Here is a 21,428-nt window from a genome sequence, read left to right on the forward strand (position 1 = left end):
GATTGGTGACTCCCCCACCCTCTTACTGAACCTGAATGCTCTGTAAGCACCTGGGTCTTGGTCCAGGAAATCCCAAACTACAGAAGAGGAAGAGACTTGCAAACACCTCCCATTCTCGCCTGCCCAGTAAAGGAGCCTAAAAGAGGGAGAGGGGCAGGCAGAGGAGTCCTGGGTGGGAGATCTCAATGTCAGGCCCAGGCTTTATCCCTGATGGCTACACAAAGCTCCTTGGGGACCTTTCCCCAGTGCCCACCCTTCCTCTGTCCTTGCTCTTCTGTTCAGCGGAGTGGGGAGAACAGACAGGCCTCTGGGAAGTCTGTAGTCCCCTAAATGATATGCCCCTTTGTGAGGAAGGGACCTGATCTAATGCGTTCGAAAGGTTCCCCACACCCCCTTTAATTATGGCTTCTGTACAGGTAGTTCCTTGGGGCCAGCCATCCTGGTTTTGCCCTTGCCCACTGTGTGACCCTGGAAAAGTTACCCCTTCATGGGCATTTCCCTCTGGAAACTGGCCAACCTGAACTGGAACCTCGGTCTGATGCAGCTGTAACTGCCGCCCATCTCCATGACAACAATGCCCTGGTCCTGTCTGCAGTTGCAGGCTTGCCCCGAGCAGGCTCAAATAGCATGTCTGGCTCACCCCGACAAGGACCAAGGTGGCTCTTGCCCAAAGCCCAGACTCACTGTGGGGGGAAGTGTGACCTTCAGGAGCCCCTCAGGAAAACAGAGGCGTCACTCACCCTCAGGCGTTCCTGGCGGGGCAAGCTCAGCCCCTGACACCCACTGATGGCAGCCCAGGTGGTAGAAGAAGATGCCATCTTCATAGCACTTTTCCTCCTGGTAATGGGTGTGCACGTTGCCTCCTGGGAAAGAAGGACAGGGGCACAGCTGGCGAGGCTGGGGGAGGTGGGGCACCCGCGCAAGGAGCCGCAGCTCAGGGCTGCTTTGGACCCCGGCAGGCAGGCAGGCGGGAAGCCTCCTCACCATAGACCACCATGTAGTTGCCCAGGACACTGGCCGTGTGGAAGGCTCGCTCCCGTGGGCCCTGCAGCCCATCCCGGCCCTTCAGGGTTGTCCACACGCGCCGATCCACATGGAAGAGCTCCGTGGCGTTCACCCGCACAGAGAAGCTGTGGGGGCGGCAGAGGGAGGGCTCAGGGCAGGAGAGGCCTCTGTCCCGCCTCTGGGCTGTTAACGGTACGTCATCACTCAGGGTTGAGACCGGCGGAAACTGGGTTTATGTCCCCTCAGAACTAGAAGCTCCTATGGGCAGGACCCAGGTTGGACTTATATCTGGGTCCTGCATAATCTAGCCAGAGCTGGACACCAAGCAGGGGCTGGTGGGTTGGATGGACAGTGGGGAGTGTGTGGGGAAGCGAGTGACCAAGAGATTGAGTGGGTGCATGAATGAGTGAATAAATGAAGGAAGGAGTGACTGAATGCCTACAGGACTCCATCGGTAGGCAAAGCCCACTAAAGACGAAAGGCCCAGGTATGGGGCCAGGCCCGGCCCTGCAGAGCAGAGGTTGTGGGGCAGGTTACTCACCGGGCAGTGGAGGGCCGGTGTCCACCATGAACCAGCAGGGCTCGAGATGGGGCGTGAAACACCATGGAGTGGCCGGTGGCGGCGGGGGGCCGCCCACCTGCCGGAATCACCTGCTCCCAATAGCCCCCGCTGGTGCTGTCAAGGCGGAAACGGAAGAGGCCGGAGGAGAAGAGGTCGTGCTGGGTGCGGCCACCAGACACGTAGAGCCAGATGTTGTCCACTAAGGCAGCTGCGTGACCTGCCAGGCCTGGCGGCCCCGCGGAACTAGAAGCAGGTGGTGCCAGTTGCTCCCAGTGGCCCCCGCCCAGTGGGCTAAAGGCCCACACGTCGCTAGTGAGGGAGCCATCGGCCAGCTCACCGCCCATCAACACCAGGGAGCCGGCCCAGGCCACAGCCACATGGGAGTGACGGGCAGCCTGTGAGGAAGAGACGAGGAGACAGAGATGGAGAGGAAAACAGATGGTGACACACAGAATGACAGACACAGACACAGAGATGCAGAGACAAAGATAGACACAGAGAGAAAGACAGGTGGTGAGACAAAGAGAATGCAATGATAGAAGAGAGACAGATCCATAAAGATAGACACGTGTGAATACAAGCAGAGGAGAAACAGAGAAACACAATAAGGAAGGCAGAGCCAGGGAGACAGAAATAGGAGGAGAAATGACAGAGAAGTAGAGATACAGTCCAGAGAGAAGGAGACACAAGTCAGAGAGATGGGCCAGGAGAGAGACAAGACACACGGAAAAAAATCTGAGATAGGAAGCCGAAACAAAGGAGTAGGTGTTCCCCTATCAAGCTGCAGGCTGGGGGGACTATAGGGTGAAGAGGTGGCTCTGGGAGGCCCTTGCTGGGACTGACAGAGGGGCAGGCGCCTCCAGGCAGGGCAGAGGTGGGGTCCGTACCGGGGCAGGACTCAGGTCCCAGCGCTCCCAGGTGTTGGCAGAGAAGTTATACAGCACGAGGTCACCCAGGGCGCTGTTGAGGTCCTGGCCTATGAAAGATGGATGGTCTCAAGCCCTGGCCACAGGCCGCCAGGCCTCCAGACCCCAGACACCCCCCCCCCATTTACTCACCTCCAAAAACGGCCAACAGCCCTGGTGGGGACAGGAAGGCACCAGCTGCCCCGACACGGGCAGGGAAGGCAGGGTCCCCGGCACTCACATTGTGCCACCAGCCAGCCCCCTGGTTCTCCCACAGGTGCAGGTCACAGGCACGTCCCAGGAAGCCGGGCTCACAGCGGCACGGTCCCAGGGGCTATGGGGAAGGAGACACAAAGGCAGGGGATAGAGAGAGAGACAGGGAGACAGGGGGAAGAGAGCCAGAGCCAGAGTGAGACGTGGAGCAGAAAGGGAGAAGGAGAGAGGTGAACAGGAAAGGAGAGAATGGGGTAAAATAAAGAGTCAGGTAAGCGAAGGGAGAGAGACAGAGACAGGAAGGAGACAAATCAACAGACAGTGGGAAAAAGTGACAGAGATACCAGAGGAGGCAGAGAGGTGGAGAAAAGCAGACAGACCAAGAGAAAAAGAGAAAGACCCAGAGGGAAAAATGAGAACAGACAAAAAGAAAACAGACGGGCGAACAAAGACGGGGAGGTCAATGTCTGAGCTAGAAGAGCTCAGATCTGGGGAAGTCAAAATATGTAGGGCTCAAGGCGTGATCCAGTCCCAAAGATGGATATGCAAGTCTTGGGCCAAAGTCAGTGGTTGAAAGTCAAAGTCATGGCTGGGGGAACAAAGCCAGGTTGAGTGGCTGGGTGGGTGGATGGAGTCAGGCCTGGCAAGAGGAAGCAAAGTGAGAGGTGAGTTGTAGATGAGAACAGCAGTGGGCTTGGGCAGACGAGGGGCCCCAGGTGAAGGTGGGGTGGGGTTGGAGTAGCAGGGAGGGTGAAATCCGGAATGAGAGGACAGTACTGTGGATGAGAGCAGGGTCGCTGGTGTGGGGTCAGGGTCACGGCAGAGGGTGGAGGGGCAATGGGAGTCAGACAAGGGCAGTCGGATCAGGAGAGGGGAGCAGCAGGTATGGTCACAGGTCAGGGCCCGGGGGGGCAGGCTCACCGAGGCACAGGTGCCATGGCTGCCACAGTAGGCTGAACACTCCTGCAGGCCACAGTCAGGGCCCCCCCAACCTGGCTCGCAGGCACACATCCCCGGGGACCGGCACTGCCCATGGCTGCGGCAGCCCCCAGGGCAAAGGGAGAAGCGGAAGGAGGCATTGAAGCCCAGCAGGTTGTAGTTGGCATCGCTGAAGAGGTGCAGCAGCATCTGTAGGCACAAGGGGGCAGGGTTCAGGGACCTGACTGGGAGGTGGTCCACTCCTGCCCCCTGGAGGTCCCCACCTCCTTTCTTTGTCTCTCTGCACCTTTCTCTGTCCCTCTGTCCTTCGGCCTGATGCCCCTTCCGCCGTCTCTCTGTCCCTCCCGGTGTGCCTCTACCCACTTGCCCCACACTGCACTGAGATCCTCCAGCCACAGCCCACGGCCCAGCCCCACCAACCTTGCCAGAGGAAGCCTCGATGGGTGGGGGTCGGGTGCTCCCACTCAGACTGGCAAGCAGGGGCCCTCGGGGGGAGTCACCGTCATACACGAACAGGTAGTCATACGTGCACTCCGTGTCAAGGAAAAGGAAGTCCAGCAGGATCCGGTGCTGGGGACTCGGTGCTGGGCGGTGAAACAGAGGGGCCGGGCTCAGATGTGAACCCTCTCCCCACACCTCCCTGCAGACCACCCACAAACACCAAACCCTGCTCTGCATAATGAGATGACCCAAAGATGAGTCTGATCTGGGCTCTGTCTTTGAGGGGCTCCTGGTCTCATAGCCCAGGGAGGTCAGAGCTCAGATAAGGAACTGCAGTATCAGCCCTGGAAAGGACTCCTGAGGTGGGGCTGACCACCCTCACTGTTCAGATGGGCAATGGACCTGCTGAGAGAGGGAGCCCATTTACTCTTCTTTTTTTTTAATATATATTTCAGACAGGAAGTGCAGAGGGAAAGAGAGAGAGAGACATCAACGATGAGAGAGAATCATTGATCAGCTGCCTCCTGCACACCCTACACAGGGGATGGAACCCACAACCCGGGCATGTTCCCTGACCGGGAATCAAACTGTGACCTCTGGTTCATAGGTCGACACTCTACCACTGAGCCATGCCGGCGGGGCTTTTATAGATGTTTTTATTGATTTTAGAGAGGAAGGGTGAGAGAGAAAAACGTCAATGTGAGAGTGAAACATTGATCGGCTGCCTCCCACACCCACTCTGATGGGGACGGAGCCCGCAACCCAGGCATGTGCCCGGACCGGGAATCGAACTGTGATCTGGTTCATAGGTCTCGATGCCTAACCACTGAGCCATGCAGGCTGGGCTCCTTTTTTTTTTAACTTGTTGAAAGTGTTACATATGTCCTCTTTTCCCCGCCACTGATCCCTTCTAGCCTGTCCCAACCCCTGACCCCAGGCCTTCACCACCCTATTGTCTGTGTCCATGGGCTATGCATAAATGCATAAAAGTTCTTTGGTTGCTCTCTTCCTACCCACCCACACTCCCCACCTTCCCTCTGAGATCCCGCAGTCTGTTTATGCTTCTATTTCTCTGGATCAGTTTATTTTGTTCATTAGATTCCACACTCATTTACTCTTGAACGTTGGACACCCCCCCCCCCCCCGCCTGGGGGATGGGGCCCAGGCCCAAGCAGAGAGGCACACTCCCAGATGGAAAGGGACCTCTGTGAACGTCCCAGTTCCAAGCCGAATAGAGTTCCTAGGGAAGAGGCTGATTCCTTCCCCTTGGACACAGGCTGAACCTTAGACACCACAGCTCTTCTCCGCCCCACCCAGGGTCTCGCCTCTCTGTTACTGTGGTACCTGAGGGCACAGACTCGAACCAGATTGCCGGGACTCAAATCTTGGCTCTGCCACTTATGAGTTACTAGCTATGTGACCTTGAGCACGCCACCGAACCTCTCTGGATAGGTTTCTTCATCTGTAAAGTGAGGACATAACGGTACTGTGGTGGATTCACGCCTCCTGGCCACTCCTCCCATGGAGAGGTGAAGGCGAGGTCTGCCCTTTCTATCTGGGGAGAGCCTCAGAGACGAGTTTGACCAACAAAGCAGCAAAAGTGGCATTCTGGGGCTTCCGAGGCTAGAGCAGAGGAAACTCTGCAGCTTCTGCCTGAGCAGTATGGAATGCTCCTGCTCAGAACAGAGCTGTCACACTTTAAAAAGCCAAAGCCAGCCGAGACCGGTTTGGCTCAGTGGATAGAGCGTCGGCCTGCGGACTGAAAGGTCCCAGGTTCGATTCCGGTCAAGGGCATGTACCTTGGTTGCGGGCACATCCCCAGTAGGGGGTGTGCAAGAGGCAGCTCGTCGATGTTTCTCTCTCATCGATGTTTCTAACTCTCTATCCCTCCTCTCTCTTCCTCACTGTAATAAATCAATAAAATATATATTAAAAAAAAATTAAAAAGCAAAAGCCACATGAAGCGGCCACCTGTAGGCATCCCAGCTGACTTTCAGCTGACAGCCAGCATCAACTCTCAGCCCTGAGCCGGATTCCTGGATGCCCAGCCCAGGTGAGTGAGTGCTCAGATGACCGCAGCCCCAGCTGACACATGGCTGTGCCTGCGTGAGGGGCGATAATGCACAGAAAGGGCTCAATGGGGCCTAGCGCTCCTCAGTGCTGCTGCTTCTAGTACTGCCAAGATTCTTGCTCTGCCAGGTCCTGGTTCCAGAAGGCTCTCATCCCACCTCTCACACTAAGAGCTCATGGAAGTCTTCTGAGCTAGGGAAACTAGACTTGGGTTCCAGCTCTGTGCCTGACCTGCTGGAAGACCCTGGCCAGCCCCTTCCACCATGCCTGCGGGAAGAGCCAGCTGCATACTGGAGATGTTCACAGAGTACTCACTGGCTGTGTGATCTTGGGCCAGTGCCATGGGCTCTCTGAGCCTCAGTTTCCTGCATGTAAAATGGGGATGTTTCCCCACCCACTAAGGCCAGAGTGGAGATTCGAAATGGTGACTCTAATGTGCCAGCCCAGGGCTTGTGCTCTCACCGGAACCACTGATCAGTCTCCTTCCTAGCCTCTCAGCCTTCCATCTTGCCCTGACATGGATCTCTGAGTGATCTTCCCAACTCAACATCTGGCCCTGGCCCTTCCCTGCTCAAAAGCACTCCATGGCTCCCACCATTCTCAGGAGAAAATCCAGCTCTCTAACCTGACATCTGAAGTCTCACCTGGCCTCACATCACCCCACCGCTTGCAGCTCCACCAGGTGTTGGGCCTTTGCACATGCTTCTCCCTCTGTCTGAAGCACATTCTCCCTGCCTGCCTGCAGTCTCCCCATCTCCTCCAGAAAGCCTTCCCTGATACCCCCTGGCTGGATTAGGTACCCCTCTTAAGGGTTCTCACTTCCCATTATAACCTTCATTCTCCTGGGCCAGGACCATCTGTAGCTAGGTCTGTCTCCCCTGCAGCCGAGGAGGCCCACAGGGCAGGGCCTGGATCTAACTCATCTTGGGTTCCCTCCCTGACAGTGCCCAGCACAGAGCAAGGGCTTGGGAAATGCTGGATGAAAGAATGAGGAAATGCACAAAAGACAAAATAATGACGTTGGCAGCTCTCCTCAGGCTATGACCAGAGCCCCGGACAACATCACAACAGACCCCGAGCCATGGTCTGGGAACGCAGACCGTTCAGCCAGACCAGACAAGAACTCCCAGTCTTACCAGCCTCAACCAAACTATAAAGCTCAAAACAAGTACATCTTTGTTAAGTGCCTGCCAGGGGCAGGCTCACCATCTGCCTTCCCCAAGTTCCTCCCTAAGTTCAAGGTCTCCTGTTTCCACCCAACATGGGCCCAACACCCATGCCATCTAGAAGAGACCCAACCACAAAACCCCCTGCTTTTCAAAAGCAAAAGCCTCTTATTCATGAGGACGGCACAATAAAATGTGGCTTATTTCTTTAACAGCTAGGAGGTTTCAGAGGTGATAGGCCTTGGGAAGAATGGGAGATCAAAGGGGATCTGGAAGTCTCCCAGACTCCTCCCTACCCCAACATCCAGCCAGTTGGTCCCCAAGTCTCATTGGTGAAACTTCACAAACATCTCTCAGTGCTCTCCTCACTTCTCCACCTCCTTAGTTTCCTACCCAAGTCAGAACTCATCCTCTCCTGCAAGACTAGCACACCAGGTTCCCAGTTTGCCCCCACCTGGCTTGAGAGCCAAGTCCCACTCCTACTCAAAATCCTTCTATAGCTCCCCTGCCATCCCAAGAGCAAAGCCAAGCTGGTCTGAGTGCCACTCAGGGCCCTTCTTCCCCTGCTTCTGGTGCCCTCCTCACCTTTCAGCTAACAGGCCAGCCAGACCAGAAACACCTACATGTGGCTCCTAAGACACCAGCCTCTTCTTTGTCTTCATAGAGGCTGCTCCCTTTTCTTATCCAGTAAACTCCTATGCATGCTTCAGAACCCTGCTCCAGTGGCTTCTCCTCTCTGATCCCCAGCAGTGTCCTCTCACTCCCTTACAGGCTCCTCTACCCAACCCTGTACCTCCTTCTGTCTCGGATCTGGGCTCACCGTGTCCCCAAACAGGCTGGGGCTCTTCAAGGCCAGAGGTTGTCATATACCCCCAAAACATACACACACTTCCCATTCTGTTCTCATACACACACACACACACACCCCCGAGACAGAAATAGCCCCCAAAGCTAGGGACAGACACACATGCCCAAGAAACATGCTTCATCCATACCCCACACAGCAGCCATAGATAAATAACATATCAAACATAAATTAGATCATGTCCTTCCCCTGTTGAAAACCACTGCATGGACCTAGCAGGTTTGGCTCAGTGGATAGGCGTAGGCTATAGACTAAAGAGTCCCAGGTTCCATTCCGGTCAAGGGCACATGCCCAGGTTGTAAGCTCGATCCCCAGTAGTGGACGTGCAGAAGGCAGCCTATAAATGATTCTCTCTCATCATTGATATTTCTCTCTCCCTCTCCCTTCCTCTCTGAAATCAATATATATTTTTTTAAAAAGAAAAGAAAACCCCTCCATGGCTCCCCAGTGCTTCAGGGTAAAGACCAAGCTCCACAGCCCACAAACAGAGGCCCTACACGACCCAGGCCCTGTTGCACCTCTGGCCTTCCCCAGGACCTCCTCTGGGGGATCCCCACCTCTCCTGGGAGGCCAGCTCCTACATCCACGCCAAGGTAAGCCTCCCTGGACTTCTCTTCCACCTCCCTACTGCCCTAAGGACACAGTTCAAAATCACAAGGTCCTATACCCTCTGCCTCCCCTCAATCCTCAGCTTCTGGCTCATGGTTTGTCTTGTATTCTGCATTCTACACACTGCATTTCTACCTCCTCAAAAGCAGCATAGCCTCCTGCATCCAGGCCTTTGTATGGGCTGTTCTCCTTGCCGGGAATGCCCTTATGCTTCCCTCCTACACATGCCTCTGGTCTCAGCTATTGCCCAAACTAAGTCAGACATTTTCTCTGGGCTTCTCTCTCCTTGAGGGTAAGTTTGTTTCCCCCACTGGACTGGAAGCCCATGAGGATAGGGCTGGGGCCCTTGCGCAGGCTGTTCCCTCTTCCTCCTCCTCCTGATTCCTGTTGGTCCTTTAGTTCTCAGCTCAGACACCTCCTCTAGGAAGCCCTCTGTTCTCCCTGGTCCCCAGGCCAGGCACCTCCTCTAGGACCCCCCATACCTGTGGGGTTCCTCCATCACAGTACCAACTGCTCTGGACTGACTAGTAATGTGTCTGTCTCCCCCCTCCCCCGCCCCCCCCCCTGAATCCCAAGCCTCAAGTCATCAGGGACTTCTGGGACTGCCTTGGTCTCTGCTATGTCTCAGTAGCAAATATCATATCTGGCACATGAATGATTGAAAGAAATGCTTTTTACTGATGCTTTAAAAATGACAACAGTAATAAATCCTAGTATCACGTACTGAGCATTTACTCCTTGCCAGGCATGTTAAAAACCTGTTCTCATTTCATTCCAACAACCCTATGAGGGAGCGGAGCAGCACGAAGCACTATTATTATCCCCACTTGGGGGAGGGGACGCTGAATCTCAGAAAAAGAAACAACCTTCCCAAATTTACAAAACTCGTTACCAGTGGAACCCAAATTTGAAGCAAGATGGTTGGGCTCAGAGCCTGGGTTTCTAACAATTACTCAGAATACCCATATTGATGCCCCTAGCTTGTAACTGTCCATCTGAGTCTGGGTACAGCTCCCCCGCCAGATTCAAGGCCTTGCAGGGCCGGGCACAGGTGGGCTGCTTTTCAGAGCAAAGGACCTGGCACAGCAAAGGACTCTCGGGATGTGGTGAATGGATGAATGAGTTCGCAAATGAATGAATTAGCAAATGACTGGGTGTGTGACCCGCACTGCCCCACTCACCCTCGATGAGCCACTCGCAATTGCCATTGACGCTGTAGTTGCCCGCACCGTCCGTCACGAAGCCTGGGGCCTCCCGCAGCACTTGCCGCTGCCCCTTGCAGTCCCCCGCCCGGGCCCCAGGGGACAGCGGCCCCAGCATGGCCAAACACAGAGCCAGCACGGCGGCCAGAGCCCGGCCCAGGGCCATCGCCGCCTCCAGCGCTGACCCTTACAGATGGCACGGACCCTCCACCGATGCGAGGCCCGGAAAATGCGACCCCTATGGACGGGACATGGCCTGGCAGACCGGGGAGGCCCAGGAGTCGCAGTTCCCGTGAAGGGAACTGCCTCTGTGGACGGGCTCTGGGAGTCGAAAGGTGGACCCTATAGACCCATGATAGGCCCGGTAAATGGGGTTGCTATGGACAGGGCCGACCCCTAGGGACCGTGGGAGTCCCTTATAGACACAGGCCCCCATAGGCTGGCTGGCCCCATACACGATGTCCGGCAATTACAGACGCGGACCGCTGCAGGCCAAAACGGACCTTAGAAATGGGTGGGTCCCCCTGAGGCGAGGGGCCCTACAGCCGGACGAGGGCCTCCACAGAGGGTGCGGGCCGGGCCGGGCCGGGCCGGTCCGGGAGAGACTCCAGGCGGGGGCGGAGCCCGTCCTCACGGGCTCGGGCCTGGAACGCAAGACTCACGCCCTGGCTCACCCACCCGCGCCTCCCTCCGGAGCCGGATAGGCCCGATCACAGAGACGAGGGGACTCCCGAGCCAGAGCGGCCCCGGGAAGGTCGCTGGGTGGGCGAGGGGGCGGGGCCGAGCGGCCGCCGGGGGAGGACCGGGGGTTGGGAGAGGAGGCGAGAAGTCGCGGAGCCTAAGGTCAGAGCGGCCGTGGGAGGACTGCGGAACACCAAACCCTACCCTCCACAAAAGCGACTTCCGGAAACTTCCCCGCCCATTCGTACCCGGACGCATGCGCAGCATAGAACGTCCTGGCCTGTGAAAAAAGAGAGAATTGCACATGCGCAATGCTAAAATTGTAACCCAAACTCGGGGTGTAGATGCCTGAGCAAAGTATCTGCCACTGGAGGGCGCCTCTACCTCTGCCTGGGGAAGAGAAGGCAAAAATAAGAGAGGCCCTGGCCGGTTTGGCTCAGTGGATAAAGCGTCGGCCTGCAGACTGAGGGGTCCCGGGTTAGATTCAGGTCAAGGGCATGTACCTTGGTTGCGGGCACGTCCCCAGTGGGGGTGCGGGGGGTGCGGGAGGCAGCTGATGGATGTTTCTGACTCTCCCTCTCCCTTCCTCTATGTAAAAAAATAAAAAAAATAATCAATAAAGTATATATTTTTTAAAAAATAAGAGAGGTGCAGTACGACGACTAAATGATTCGTATTTTCGGGTGCTGGGTCAACATAAAGGTCAGGTTATGCAGGCCTCTCCCAAAAGGCCGTTTCACAGATGGACACACTAAGGTCCCGAGCCTGGAACGGTTCTTGCTCAGCCGCGTCTCTGAGCATCATCAATGTAAAAGAGGCCATCTTATAGGTACAAACTCAACGAATCCTCTTTATTTTGGCAAGAAGGGAAAAAAGTCTTTCCACCGGGGACCTGAGGGAGGTCCCCCCGGGATAGAGATGGGGTGACGGAGCACGGGTCCGAAGTCACAGATCCAAGGGAAGTTTTCAGAGTCACGACCAGCTTCACAGTATCCGTCCCAGGAGCAGTGGCTCGGGTTGCGGAGTCCTCCTGGAGCGTCCACGGGCAGGGTCCGGGCGATCCTCACTGGCGTTCCGGGTTCCGGCGGGGTCAAAGGTCTCGGAGGGGGCCAGGGGGCCGGAGGTCACGGAACAGCGGGAGCCCAGAATCCGGCGCCGCTCGGGGCAGGGGCTGAGGGAGGGGACGGGGAGAGCGGCTCCCGCGGGACCGTTTGGCACAAGAGTCAGGGGGCGGGGAGGAGCGGGACAGTGCGCACCCCTACCTGGGCGCGCGGGGTGGGGCGGGTTGGGAAGGCCTGGGATGGCTGAGCCCTGGGGCTGGGAGAGAGCGGGGGGTCCGGGACCCAGCGCGCGGCCCATGGGGCAGGGGCGTGCTGGGTGGGGTGTCAGACTGGGGGTGCGGTGCCCCCGGCCGTGCGCATGCTGAAGTATTCGGTGAAGCCGGTGTGCGGCGACGCCGTCTGGGGCACAAGAGGCTGGTAGGGCGGCGTCGGGCCATCCCAGCTCGGGTCGGCCACTTTGGGGAACCGAGAGGGTGGGGGCGGGGAGGCCGCGCCGGGCTCGGCCGTGGTCACCACGCGGCCCCTCGGGGCCGCCGCCGCCGCCACCGCCACCGCCGTCTCCTCCACCTGCTTCCCGGCCTGGGAGGGGGGTCAGGGTCAGAGGCCGTCCGGGACCCACGGGGGGCAGATGCGGCCCCGAAGGCCCGTCCCCCTCCCCCAGAGAATCCCCCTCCCGAGGTGTGGGCGCCCGTGTCAGTCGGGGAAGGAGCGGGTGATGGGGCGCCTGGGCAGCGGGGCCAGATACTCGAGGGGTGGCGTCGGGGCGCGCGGGGCGAACTCCAGCGGCGGCGGGGGAGGCGGGGGAGAGCTGCGGAAGGCGAGCGGCGGGGGCACGGCGAGCGGCGGGGGCACGGCGCGCGGCGTCTGCGGGGGCGTGCGCAACAGCGCCAGGACCCAGTCTGGCAGGGTGGGCGCGGGCGCCGGGGGGCGGTCGCGACGCGGCATCGGGGCGCGGGGGGTGCGAAAGGCAGGGGGTGGGCTCAGGCGCCTGGGCGCGGGGGGCGGTGGCGGGGCCGGGAGCGGGGTTAGGTACTCCAGGGGCGGCGCCAGCAGCTCCTCGGGCGCCGGGGGCGCGGGGCTTACGGAGGAGGCGGGCGGGGGGATGGAGAAGAGCTCCGTGAAGTTGGGCACCGAGTCGCTGATGAACGTCACGTTCCCATAGACGTGCTGCGGGAAGGCCTTGTCTGCCGACTCGCTACCTCCGGGCCCCGGGGCACCGGCCGAAGCGATCTGCGACGTGCGCACGTGGTAGGGGAAGTTCTTGTTGGCCGCCGAGGGGCGTGTCATGATCTGGGCGGGGGGGGGGGGGGCGCCAGGGGCGGGTTGAAGACGCATTCACTGTCCAGGCCTCAGGTTGTCTCCATGAACATGGGAGTCCTAAGGATTCCCTTGCACTTGGAAACCCCCACGCTTCCCTGCAGCCCTTCAAACGGGATTAGGCGCCTCCTGTGGGCCCTCACAGCGTCCTGGGCTGTGACCTTTCTCCTCCACCACAACTCATTCCTCGCCAGTGCTTCCCTCAGAGCCCTGATCGCTGGGTTAGTTATCACTGACTAGCTAAGCTTCAGCGTCTTGCGCTGTGCAGTACGATGGCCACTAGCCACATGTGGCTATTTAAATTTGTTAATAAAAATTAAACTAAAATTTTAGTTTCTCAGTCACACTAGCCATATGTAAGTGCCCCATGGCCACATATGGATAGTAGCTATCATATGGAACGTCAAAAGTCATAGAATATTTTCATAAACACAGAAAATTCAGTTGAACTAGCAGCTTCTAGAATGTTAGCTCCATGAGGGCAGGAACTTGACTGTTCTGTTCCCTGCCGCGTCCCCAATACCTTCAACAACAGTAGCTGGCACATACAAGCTCTCAGTAAATATTGGTTGAAGGTAGAGCTGTCTCCCCAGTTAGTCTAGTAGAAAGGCAGTGCCTGGGTATGACTCTAGGACTGCACCCAAGAAGCCCAGCACGGCCCCTCTAAGGTGGTGCGGAATACATTAATGAGCTGAAGCCAATCAGCAGTGGAATGTCTGCAGTGGAGCTGTGCTGAGCTACGTGAGCATTTTTAGGACTGAAACTGGCTGAAGGTGAAATATAGAAGGAAGGGCGCAGTGTTGGGTGTTTTGCACCTGCACCGCCCCTCTCAGCCCCACAGCTCACTAAGTGTAGGAAGGATCTGGGGCATGTTGATTAAACTCTCCACACCTCACGGGGGAGAGGGATTGCGGTGCCTACTAAGAAAGATGAGAAAAGGGTGGAAATGGAAACTGGTGCAGAGCCTGGCCCTTGGTGGGTTCTCATCACCTCTCTCTCTGCCCCTTTCTGACTTCCTGCAGAGCCTAAAGATGGACCATCCCAGGAAGGGGAGTCTGTACCTGAGTCAGGCTTTGGAGCAGCAACTAGGGGACCTGGCCCCCTCCTTCGGCTGAGTGCCTTTCCTACACAGAGCACATGGTAGACCCGTGGGGTCAGGCGCTGGGGCCCTCAGTGGTGCCTATTTCCCTCTCATGCCAGCTTTTGTGGTCTGCCGGAGAAGGACCAGGTTCCAAGTCCCTGCCCTGCCACCAAAGGCCTGGGAGCCCTGGCCGGTCATCTGCCTTCTCTGGGACTTAGCTTCCCTTCCCTGTATATTGGGTTCAATGACGATTATCCCTTCTATCCTGGGGCTGCTCCGACACTTAGAAAAAGAGGGTAGGAGTAAATGCATAGGGGTGTGCCTAGCATGAGACAAAGGCTGTCTTCAGCCAGAAAGGTGTCTCTCTCAGCCTCAGTTTTCTCCTCTGTGAAGTGGGGTGATCATGAGGCTGAGAGGGATACCTTTAGAGATAGGTGTCCACTGAATGGTGGATGGGTGGACAGTGGCTGGATTGATGAATTAATATAAGAACTGTCACCCAGAAGTCTGGATAGGATATAAAACAGAGGAAAGAAGAGGTTTGCTGCTGGTATCCTCTTGATGTCATTCTGATCTGGGCCCCTGGAGCCCAAGCCTGGCCCACCCCAGCTGCTTCTTTCCCAACAATGGCCGGTGGTAGAGTGACAGAGATCAGAGAATGTGTGGGTGAAGGGTGGAGTTGAGACCAAGAGGATTGGGAGAGGCAGTGGGGATACAGAAGGGAAATTCGAGTCTGGGGACACAAGATCAGGAATGGGAATGGGGAGGGGGTCAAAAAAAGGGTGGGTTGGGGGAAGAGCCCAGACACAAGGTGGGAGAGAGGAGCAGAAGAGAGTAGAGTCTGGGGGACACAGTCGAGTAGCCTGCAGGAACCTAGCAGACTCCCAATCAGTGTCTATTAAATGAATGACTGAAGGAATGAAGTGAAAGAAATGGACCAAGAGTTCAGGCAGATCGGGGTGGGAGTCTCACCACCTATTGGCTTCCCACCCCACCAGATGCTCATCCTCACCAGGAACACGCCATGAGCATACAAATGGATTCCCAGCTGGATGCCGTTGACAATCTTCTCCCGAGCCCACTTGGGGATCCCAAAGTTGGCGATCAGGGCCATGACAGGAACTGCAAAGAACCTGAAAAGGAGGAATTGGATTGGTAGAGACACTGCCACACGCCCTCCACCCACCCCTACCCCCAACTCCCCTTCCAGACACACACACAGGCCCCAGGTGGGTCCCAAACTAGAGGGAAGTTGTGTGACCTTCAAAAGCCAGAGGTTAAAAGGGGCAAGATTTCCACTGGCCTGGGAAATTCTGGGGGGCAAGGACTAGGTTGAATTGAACTCAGTTCCACCCCACCCCACATCCCAGCACCCGGCTGAAAAATCAATAGAGATTTGATGAATGAATTAACATATGGTAATAACAACTAAGGACCTACTGCATGCCAGATCTGTTTCTAAGCATTTTACGTCTATGAATTCATTGAACTCTCACAGTGACTCTATGAGGCAGTACAATTTCCACCTCCATTAAACAAATTAGGAAAAGGAGGCAGAAGTTAATTGACTTGTGTGAGGTTACACAGGGACATAGCGAAGGCCCAGCACATCTCACCAGAGGGTGTAGGCAGCAAAGAAGGGCACATAAAAGGGCTGCTTCTCCGGGAAATGGCGCAAAGAGACAAGCACGGCGTAGCAGAACCACACGTAAGCCACCACCTGCAGCCCGATGAGCCCGTAGCCTGCCGGCGACTCATACGTGTACAGTACCTGGCCCGGGTCAAAGAACTGACCCAAGGGAGAGGGTTTGTCATAGCCCTGGCCTCCACATAGGGACCCCAGACCACACCCCTGGGCACCCAGGGGACAGAGTGACGTGGTCAGGACGGAAGCAGCAGAACAAGGGATGGAGACAGAGCAGACAGAGGTAGAGAGAGGGTGACAGAGATAGGAAGAGAATACATCTACCGTGGGCCCAACGGGTAAACACTGCCATGTGGAAGCTTTCCATTTATCAACTCTGTGAGGTAGGTCTTACGATCACCCCACTTCACAGAGGGGGAAACTGAGGCTGAGAGAGACACCTTTTGGCTGAAGCCAAAGCCAAGGTACTATAAAGCCTTAGAGGAACTCGGGGGTGTGTAAGATCTTCCTAATTTAACAGAGAAGAAAACGGGCCCAAAGAGGGGGCCATCGCCTAAGGTCCTACTGGAGGGGGCGGAGCCAGCATGGAATCCAGGTCTGTGTGATTCCTGAACTCTTGGTCATGGCATTGAACACAAATGTGTGAGAGACAGAGGGAAGAGGGAGAAGCTATTCAGAGACAGTGAAGAGGCGAGGAATGCACGTAGAAAGACAGATGGGAAGGTGGGAAATCACAGAGTGGGAGAGAGATAGCCAGGAGTGCAATATGGAGGGCTAGCAGACAGGTAGAGGAAGCCATGAAAGCTGGGGGCGGGGGGGGGGGGGGGGGGGGCAGGGCCTGGACAGTGGTGAGTGGGACTCACCTTAGCCTCATAGATGAGCAGCACCACGTGGGTAAGAGTATACAGGGTCATGTAGACAGACAACTTCACAGAGCCTGAGTGGCTGATGCGGCCCCTGGCAGCAGGCCATGAGGGGAGATGGCAGGAGTGGGGTTGTCAGGGAATAGGGGGTGGCCACCCCCCCCAGCCCAGCCCCTCTGCCCCCACCCCACCCCCCAGCCCAGCCACTCCCCATTCCCAGCACTCCATCCCAACCCAGCCTGGGCACCGTGTCACTGTGAATCCCTTCCCCAGAAGGATGAGCATCAGCAGGAAGATGAGGAAGCTGGAGGAGAAGAGCAGCTTGGCTGGGAGAAGGGAGGAAAGGGCGGCTCAGACAGGGTGGCAGCGGAGCCCGAGGGCCTGCCCTGGTCCCCACCATTCTCACCCAAGATCTTCAGACTCTCGTTGCCGATGCCATCAGTGGCATACTGGCCCCAGTAGATGCAGAAAAACAGGAGACTCAGAACTGAGGGGAGGATGGGCAGATAAAGGAAAGGACAGAAACTGGCTTTGGGGCATCACTGACCCCTAATACTGTGATCCAGGTGACCAGAACCCTCCTCCGCCCCCATCAGGATTCTAGACCTAGGAGACCCAGGAGTCCAGCCCCCAGCCTCCTCCTCCCTCAGACCCGGAAGTCCAGCCCCCAGCCTGCTCCTCCCTCAGACCCAGGAGTCCAGCCCCCAGCCTGCTCCTCCCTCAGACCCAGGAGTCCAGCCCCCAGCCTCCTCCTCCCTCAGACCCGGAAGTCCAGCCCCCCATCCCCTCCCACCTCAGACTCAGGAGTCCAGGTTTCCAGCCCCTCCTCCCTCAGGCCCTGATGTCTGGGCCTCAGGTCCCTCTCACAGAACTCAAAAGTTGAGATACTCTAAACCTCACCCTCCACTCCAGCTGCAGCCATAAACATTTTATAAGTCGTGTGGAGCAACTGACGACCTTTCAGCAAATCTAGAGGGGGGCGGGGGGCGGGGTAGGGGAAGACTGTTCACAGACAGGAAGGGAGAACAGCTCATCTCCCCCCAACCTTGCCCCAACCATGTGCTGGACTCACATCCAAAGTAACAGGAGAGGAAGAAGATGAGGATGAAGATGAGGAGGAAAGTCACATCTGTCTCCAGGATCCCTGCCAAGTTGGTGGAAGGAGAACATGGCTCAGTCAGGCTGCCGTCCCGCAGCAGGCACCCAACTCTGGGATCCCTCAAGGATCCTGGCTTTCGGGTCTCCACATGCTCACCAAACTCATCCGCAGAGAAGTGCTGCGTCCAGAAGGACTTGCCATTGGTGAGGACCATCTCATACTCCAGCTGCAGCCCATCTCCCTGTGGGGAGTGAGGAGGCCTCAGGAGGGCCCGGGGCAGGTAGGGGATGGGCAGGGAGGTAAGGAGGAAAAGACCCGGGTGGCCAGGACAGCCCCTTACCCCACACTTGCTGAGCGCGATATACCACCACCTTTCACGCACTGAGCGGAAGCTTCGGCCACTGGAGCAGCTCAGGTAGCGGGTTCCCTCCTCTGACACCACCTGGGGAGGAGCGGGGAGGCTGAGGCCTGTCTGCACTGTCCTCGGGCCCTTGACCTTCAGCACCTGCCCACTCCCCCAGGCGGGGCCCATACCTGACAGCCTGACCAGGCATACTGGGTAGTGAGGTTGATGACCTGGTTGTTCTCAGGCCTGATCACTGACTCCTTAGCCAGGCAATCCTGAGGAAGATAGGGACATGGTCACTCCCTGGCCAGCCTTGACCTCCCCCTCCCATCCATCCTCCTCTCAGCCCTCACCTTGTCCGCTGCCTTGTACACAGCTGGCCACTGGGATGGGTCGTCAAAATAGAGGAGGATGTTCTGACAGCATTTGGCCTGCAGGCCCAGAGATGTTCAGGTTTGGGGGAGTGTGGGAGCCGGGGTAGCCCTTGCCTCGGAAGGCCAAGGGAACATCCAGCCTCAGTGTGGGAATGGGTGGGGAAGGCTCACCTCAGGGTATCGGAAACGGAAGTCCAGTCGTCCGTAATCCGAGAGGAAGCAAAATCTTGTCAAGAACACCCAGTCCTGGGAAAGGGCCCCCGTCAGACCCTCTTCCCAGGGCTTTGAGAACTCTCCTCTACTCTATATAGACCCTCAACTTTGTTTCCCTAACCTCAGTACCTGGTTTCCCAAGAAGCCTTAAGGGGATCAAAATTCGGAAATTCTTCCGTGATCCCTTCACCTTGGTTCCAGGATTCCTGTCTCAGATGCCCCTGCCCTAAGCACGTCCCCCATTTCCCAGGTGCCCTGAGAAAGACCCCGGAGGGCCAGGTCCCCATCCTGGCCACCTCCTGTCCCAGATGCCATCGGACTGACATGGGCCCGGTTATCCACGCCGCCCCTGGTTCCAGAGACACCCTGTGCTTGGCAATGTTCTAAAGGGCCCTTCCGGGTCCTGAGCCCCAGCGTGAACTCGAGGCTCTCGGAGGAGTAAAAAGTGCTGTCCCTTCAGCACCACCTCGCTGGCCTCCCGCCCCCACCCCAAACTCCGACTCTCCCTCCCCGCCCAGCTCTGACCTCAGTGTCCCTCCTACAACCGCTGAGTCTCAATCCCACCGCCCCGCTCAGCCTCACCCCCGACCCCCTCCCCTCGGGTCCCTCCGAGAGGGGCGGCAGGGGCGGGGCAGCCCCTTCCCCGCCCCCCCCCTCTCTCCCCCGCCCGGCGGGTGGCAGGGGAGGCCCCGCACGCTCACCTCTTTGGAGCTGAGGTTGCCCCGCACGTACTTGGCCCCGGCGCGGGGGGGCAGTGGCAGCAGCAAGAGCAGCAGCGGCAGCAGGCGGCGCAGAGCGGGCACGCGCGGGGCCTCCATTCCGCCCGCTCCGGCCCCAGCCCGGGCTCCACTCCGGCTCCCGCTCCAGCCCGGCGACGGCGGCGGGAACGAGCAGGCCGGCTGGCGCGCGCCCCCGTTTAAAGGGGCCGCAGGGCACTGCGGTCCCCACGCCCTCCGTCGGGATGGCCCGCTAGGGCCCCTTTCCAAACCACAAGGCAGGGGACGCCCCTTTCCCATCCTCTCTACCCCGACCCAGCCCCAGTGCACCGGTGACAGACCTCTTGGCTCCCCGTGTCCTGAACTGAACTCCCATTCCCACAAGCCCTGCCTCCTCCAGACTTCCATCTCCAAACGGCCAACTCCCCTACCCCAGCTCAGTCCTGATCTCCCCTCAATTTGGTTTTCAAACTGCTCTTTGAGCCCTAGCCAGTTGGGCTCAGGGTATAGAGCGTCGGCCTGCGGACTGAAGGGTCCTGAGTTTGATTCCGGCCACATGCGGGGGGGGGGGGGGGGGGGTTTGCAGGCTCGATCTCCAGTGGGGGGCGTGCAGGAGGCAGCTGATCATTGATTATCTCTCATCATTGATGTTTCTATCTCTATCCCTCTCCCTTACTCTCTGAAATCAATTAACAACTGCTCTTTGATTGCTCATCCCCATGCCAGCCATCCCCCCCTGGGTCCAGCCAGATGCCAGCGTTCCACACCTCGTACTCTGGGAAGTGCGCACAGAGAGGGCAAACCACTTGTTCTGGGCCACACAACACGGAGGTGGCCGAGAGCCCTCAACCTCAACCGCGATCTCCCTCTTCCTGACCCTGTCCCGTGGCAGCTACCCGTGTGTGCAACGGGGCTGCTGTGAAGCTGAAGTGTTGTAAGTCTAGCAGACTGAAATAAGTCGCCTGGGTTCAAATTACAGTACGGCCACTTTCTCCCCATAAGACCTCAGCCCGGTCACAGCTGTGTGATCTCCTGGTGCAGTCCCCTCCATGCTGGTACCAACCCTAGTTTCCCAGTGTCAACGGGGAAACCTGGAAAAGCTTTACAGAGTAGCATCCAAGCCCCTCAGCTAAATTTTCCTGATCCGATTCCAAAACTTTTCCAGTTTCATCCCTCCCCCTCCACTTCAAAAAATGTGCACTCCACAAAATACCATTTTAAAAAACTTTCTAAACCAAGGGACCCACAAGAAGCGTAAGTGCGTGAAGCACTTCCAAGGGAGAGTGTGGGTCCCACAAAAAGCGGGCTCTGCTATTCCATCTGAGGCAGTGGTTGCCAGGAGGAGTGACAGGTGGGATGCCAGATCATTTTCCATTTTTCTTTTTTTTAGAAGCCAGAAATGGAATTTTTTAAAGCAAACCGTACGATTTATAACAGTAGGCAGTTGATTCAAAAGTTTAAAACATATCACAGACCAAAGAAAAGTCCGGGCCAGATTCAGGCCTCATCTGCCTTTTCTGCGCACACACTGTTCTATGCCCAGCCAGCCAAGGGCCCCTCTATTGCAGGGACTCATTCTAGGTCTCTAGGTCTCGGCACGGCACACAGATATGGGCTGAATGAAAATGGTCCCATATCTCCTATTCACCCGCTCCAGGCCTTGTACATTCTGTTCCCTTTGCCTCAAATGTTCTCTCCCTCCTCCACGAGTAAGTTTCTACTCATCGTGAGATATACAACGGTCTGTGTCAGCTCCACTTTGAAGACCTCCCTCATCACTGAGGCAGTCATCACTCCCTCCTCAGACTCCCCCAGCCCCTCCCCACCACTGGAGTCTCCTGGAGACAGAGCCTATCACTCACTCTGAGGCCCCAGCATCGCCAGAGCTCAGAGTCTGGCACACAGTTGGCCTCAGTGGATGGATGCGTTGAACCGACTAAAGCCCCAGGTTTTCTCCCTTCTCCTGGTCCCGTCCCTTAGGCCCTAGAAAGGTGACAAGTGATAGTACCTTCCCCTCCATTTCAAGAGTTAAGGGAAGCTGCTCTCCTGAGTCAA

General features: G+C 57.3%; 2 protein-coding genes across 5 annotated transcripts in view; both read right to left on the reverse strand.

Moving 5' to 3' along the window:
- The window catches only part of MEGF8 (multiple EGF like domains 8), a 41,800-nt gene extending 30,919 nt beyond the window's left edge, over positions 1-10,881 (reverse strand). The window contains exons 1-8 of the mRNA XM_079800007.1: positions 9,957-10,881; positions 4,045-4,208; positions 3,607-3,813; positions 2,626-2,806; positions 2,455-2,543; positions 1,547-1,962; positions 985-1,130; positions 741-863 (exon numbers count right to left, since the gene is read on the reverse strand). Coding sequence (XP_079656133.1) covers positions 741-863; positions 985-1,130; positions 1,547-1,962; positions 2,455-2,543; positions 2,626-2,806; positions 3,607-3,813; positions 4,045-4,208; positions 9,957-10,143 — 1,513 coding nt within the window. The 5' untranslated portion in view covers positions 10,144-10,881. The remainder of the gene's footprint in view (positions 1-740; positions 864-984; positions 1,131-1,546; positions 1,963-2,454; positions 2,544-2,625; positions 2,807-3,606; positions 3,814-4,044; positions 4,209-9,956) is intronic.
- A 607-nt stretch (positions 10,882-11,488) lies between these two features.
- On the reverse strand, positions 11,489-19,671 carry TMEM145 (transmembrane protein 145). 4 transcript variants are annotated; one of them, XR_013812873.1, is made up of 16 exons: positions 19,359-19,671; positions 18,616-18,690; positions 18,424-18,501; positions 18,259-18,345; positions 18,065-18,166; positions 17,881-17,965; positions 17,698-17,769; positions 17,526-17,594; positions 17,032-17,112; positions 16,873-16,951; positions 16,626-16,719; positions 15,734-15,906; positions 15,130-15,250; positions 12,803-13,009; positions 11,921-12,298; positions 11,489-11,829 (listed from the first exon to the last, which is right to left on the reverse strand). XR_013812873.1 is itself a non-coding variant. In XM_079760036.1 (15 exons), the coding sequence occupies exons 1-15, from the start codon at positions 19,473-19,475 to the stop codon at positions 11,749-11,751; spliced, it is 1,521 nt and encodes a 506-aa protein (XP_079616162.1). In that variant the 5' UTR covers positions 19,476-19,671; the 3' UTR covers positions 11,489-11,748. The 4 variants fall into 4 exon arrangements, 3 of the variants coding, with proteins under 3 accessions (XP_079616162.1, XP_079616164.1, XP_079616163.1); XM_079760036.1 differs by lacking the exon at positions 11,921-12,298; XM_079760038.1 differs by having other exon boundaries at positions 11,489-12,298.
- Positions 19,672-21,428: the final 1,757 nt, after the last annotated feature.

The sequence above is a fragment of the Cnephaeus nilssonii genome, assembly GCF_951640355.1.
Source record: "Cnephaeus nilssonii genome assembly, chromosome: 20".
NCBI classification, from domain to species: Eukaryota; Metazoa; Chordata; class Mammalia; order Chiroptera; family Vespertilionidae; genus Cnephaeus; species Cnephaeus nilssonii.

Excerpts from the sequence above, each read along its gene's own strand:
- TMEM145 (XM_079760037.1), bottom strand. The coding sequence starts at position 19,475 with ATGGAGGCCCCGCGCGTGCCCGCTCTGCGCCGCCTGCTGCCGCTGCTG. Across the intron at positions 18,167-18,258 it reads ATGCCTGGTCAGGCTGTCAG|GTGGTGTCAGAGGAGGGAAC; the intron begins GTATGGGCCCCG and ends GCTCCTCCCCAG. Across the intron at positions 15,907-16,625 it reads TGCTCATCTATGAGGCTAAG|TTCTTTGACCCGGGCCAGGT; the intron begins GTGAGTCCCACT and ends CCCTTGGGTCAG.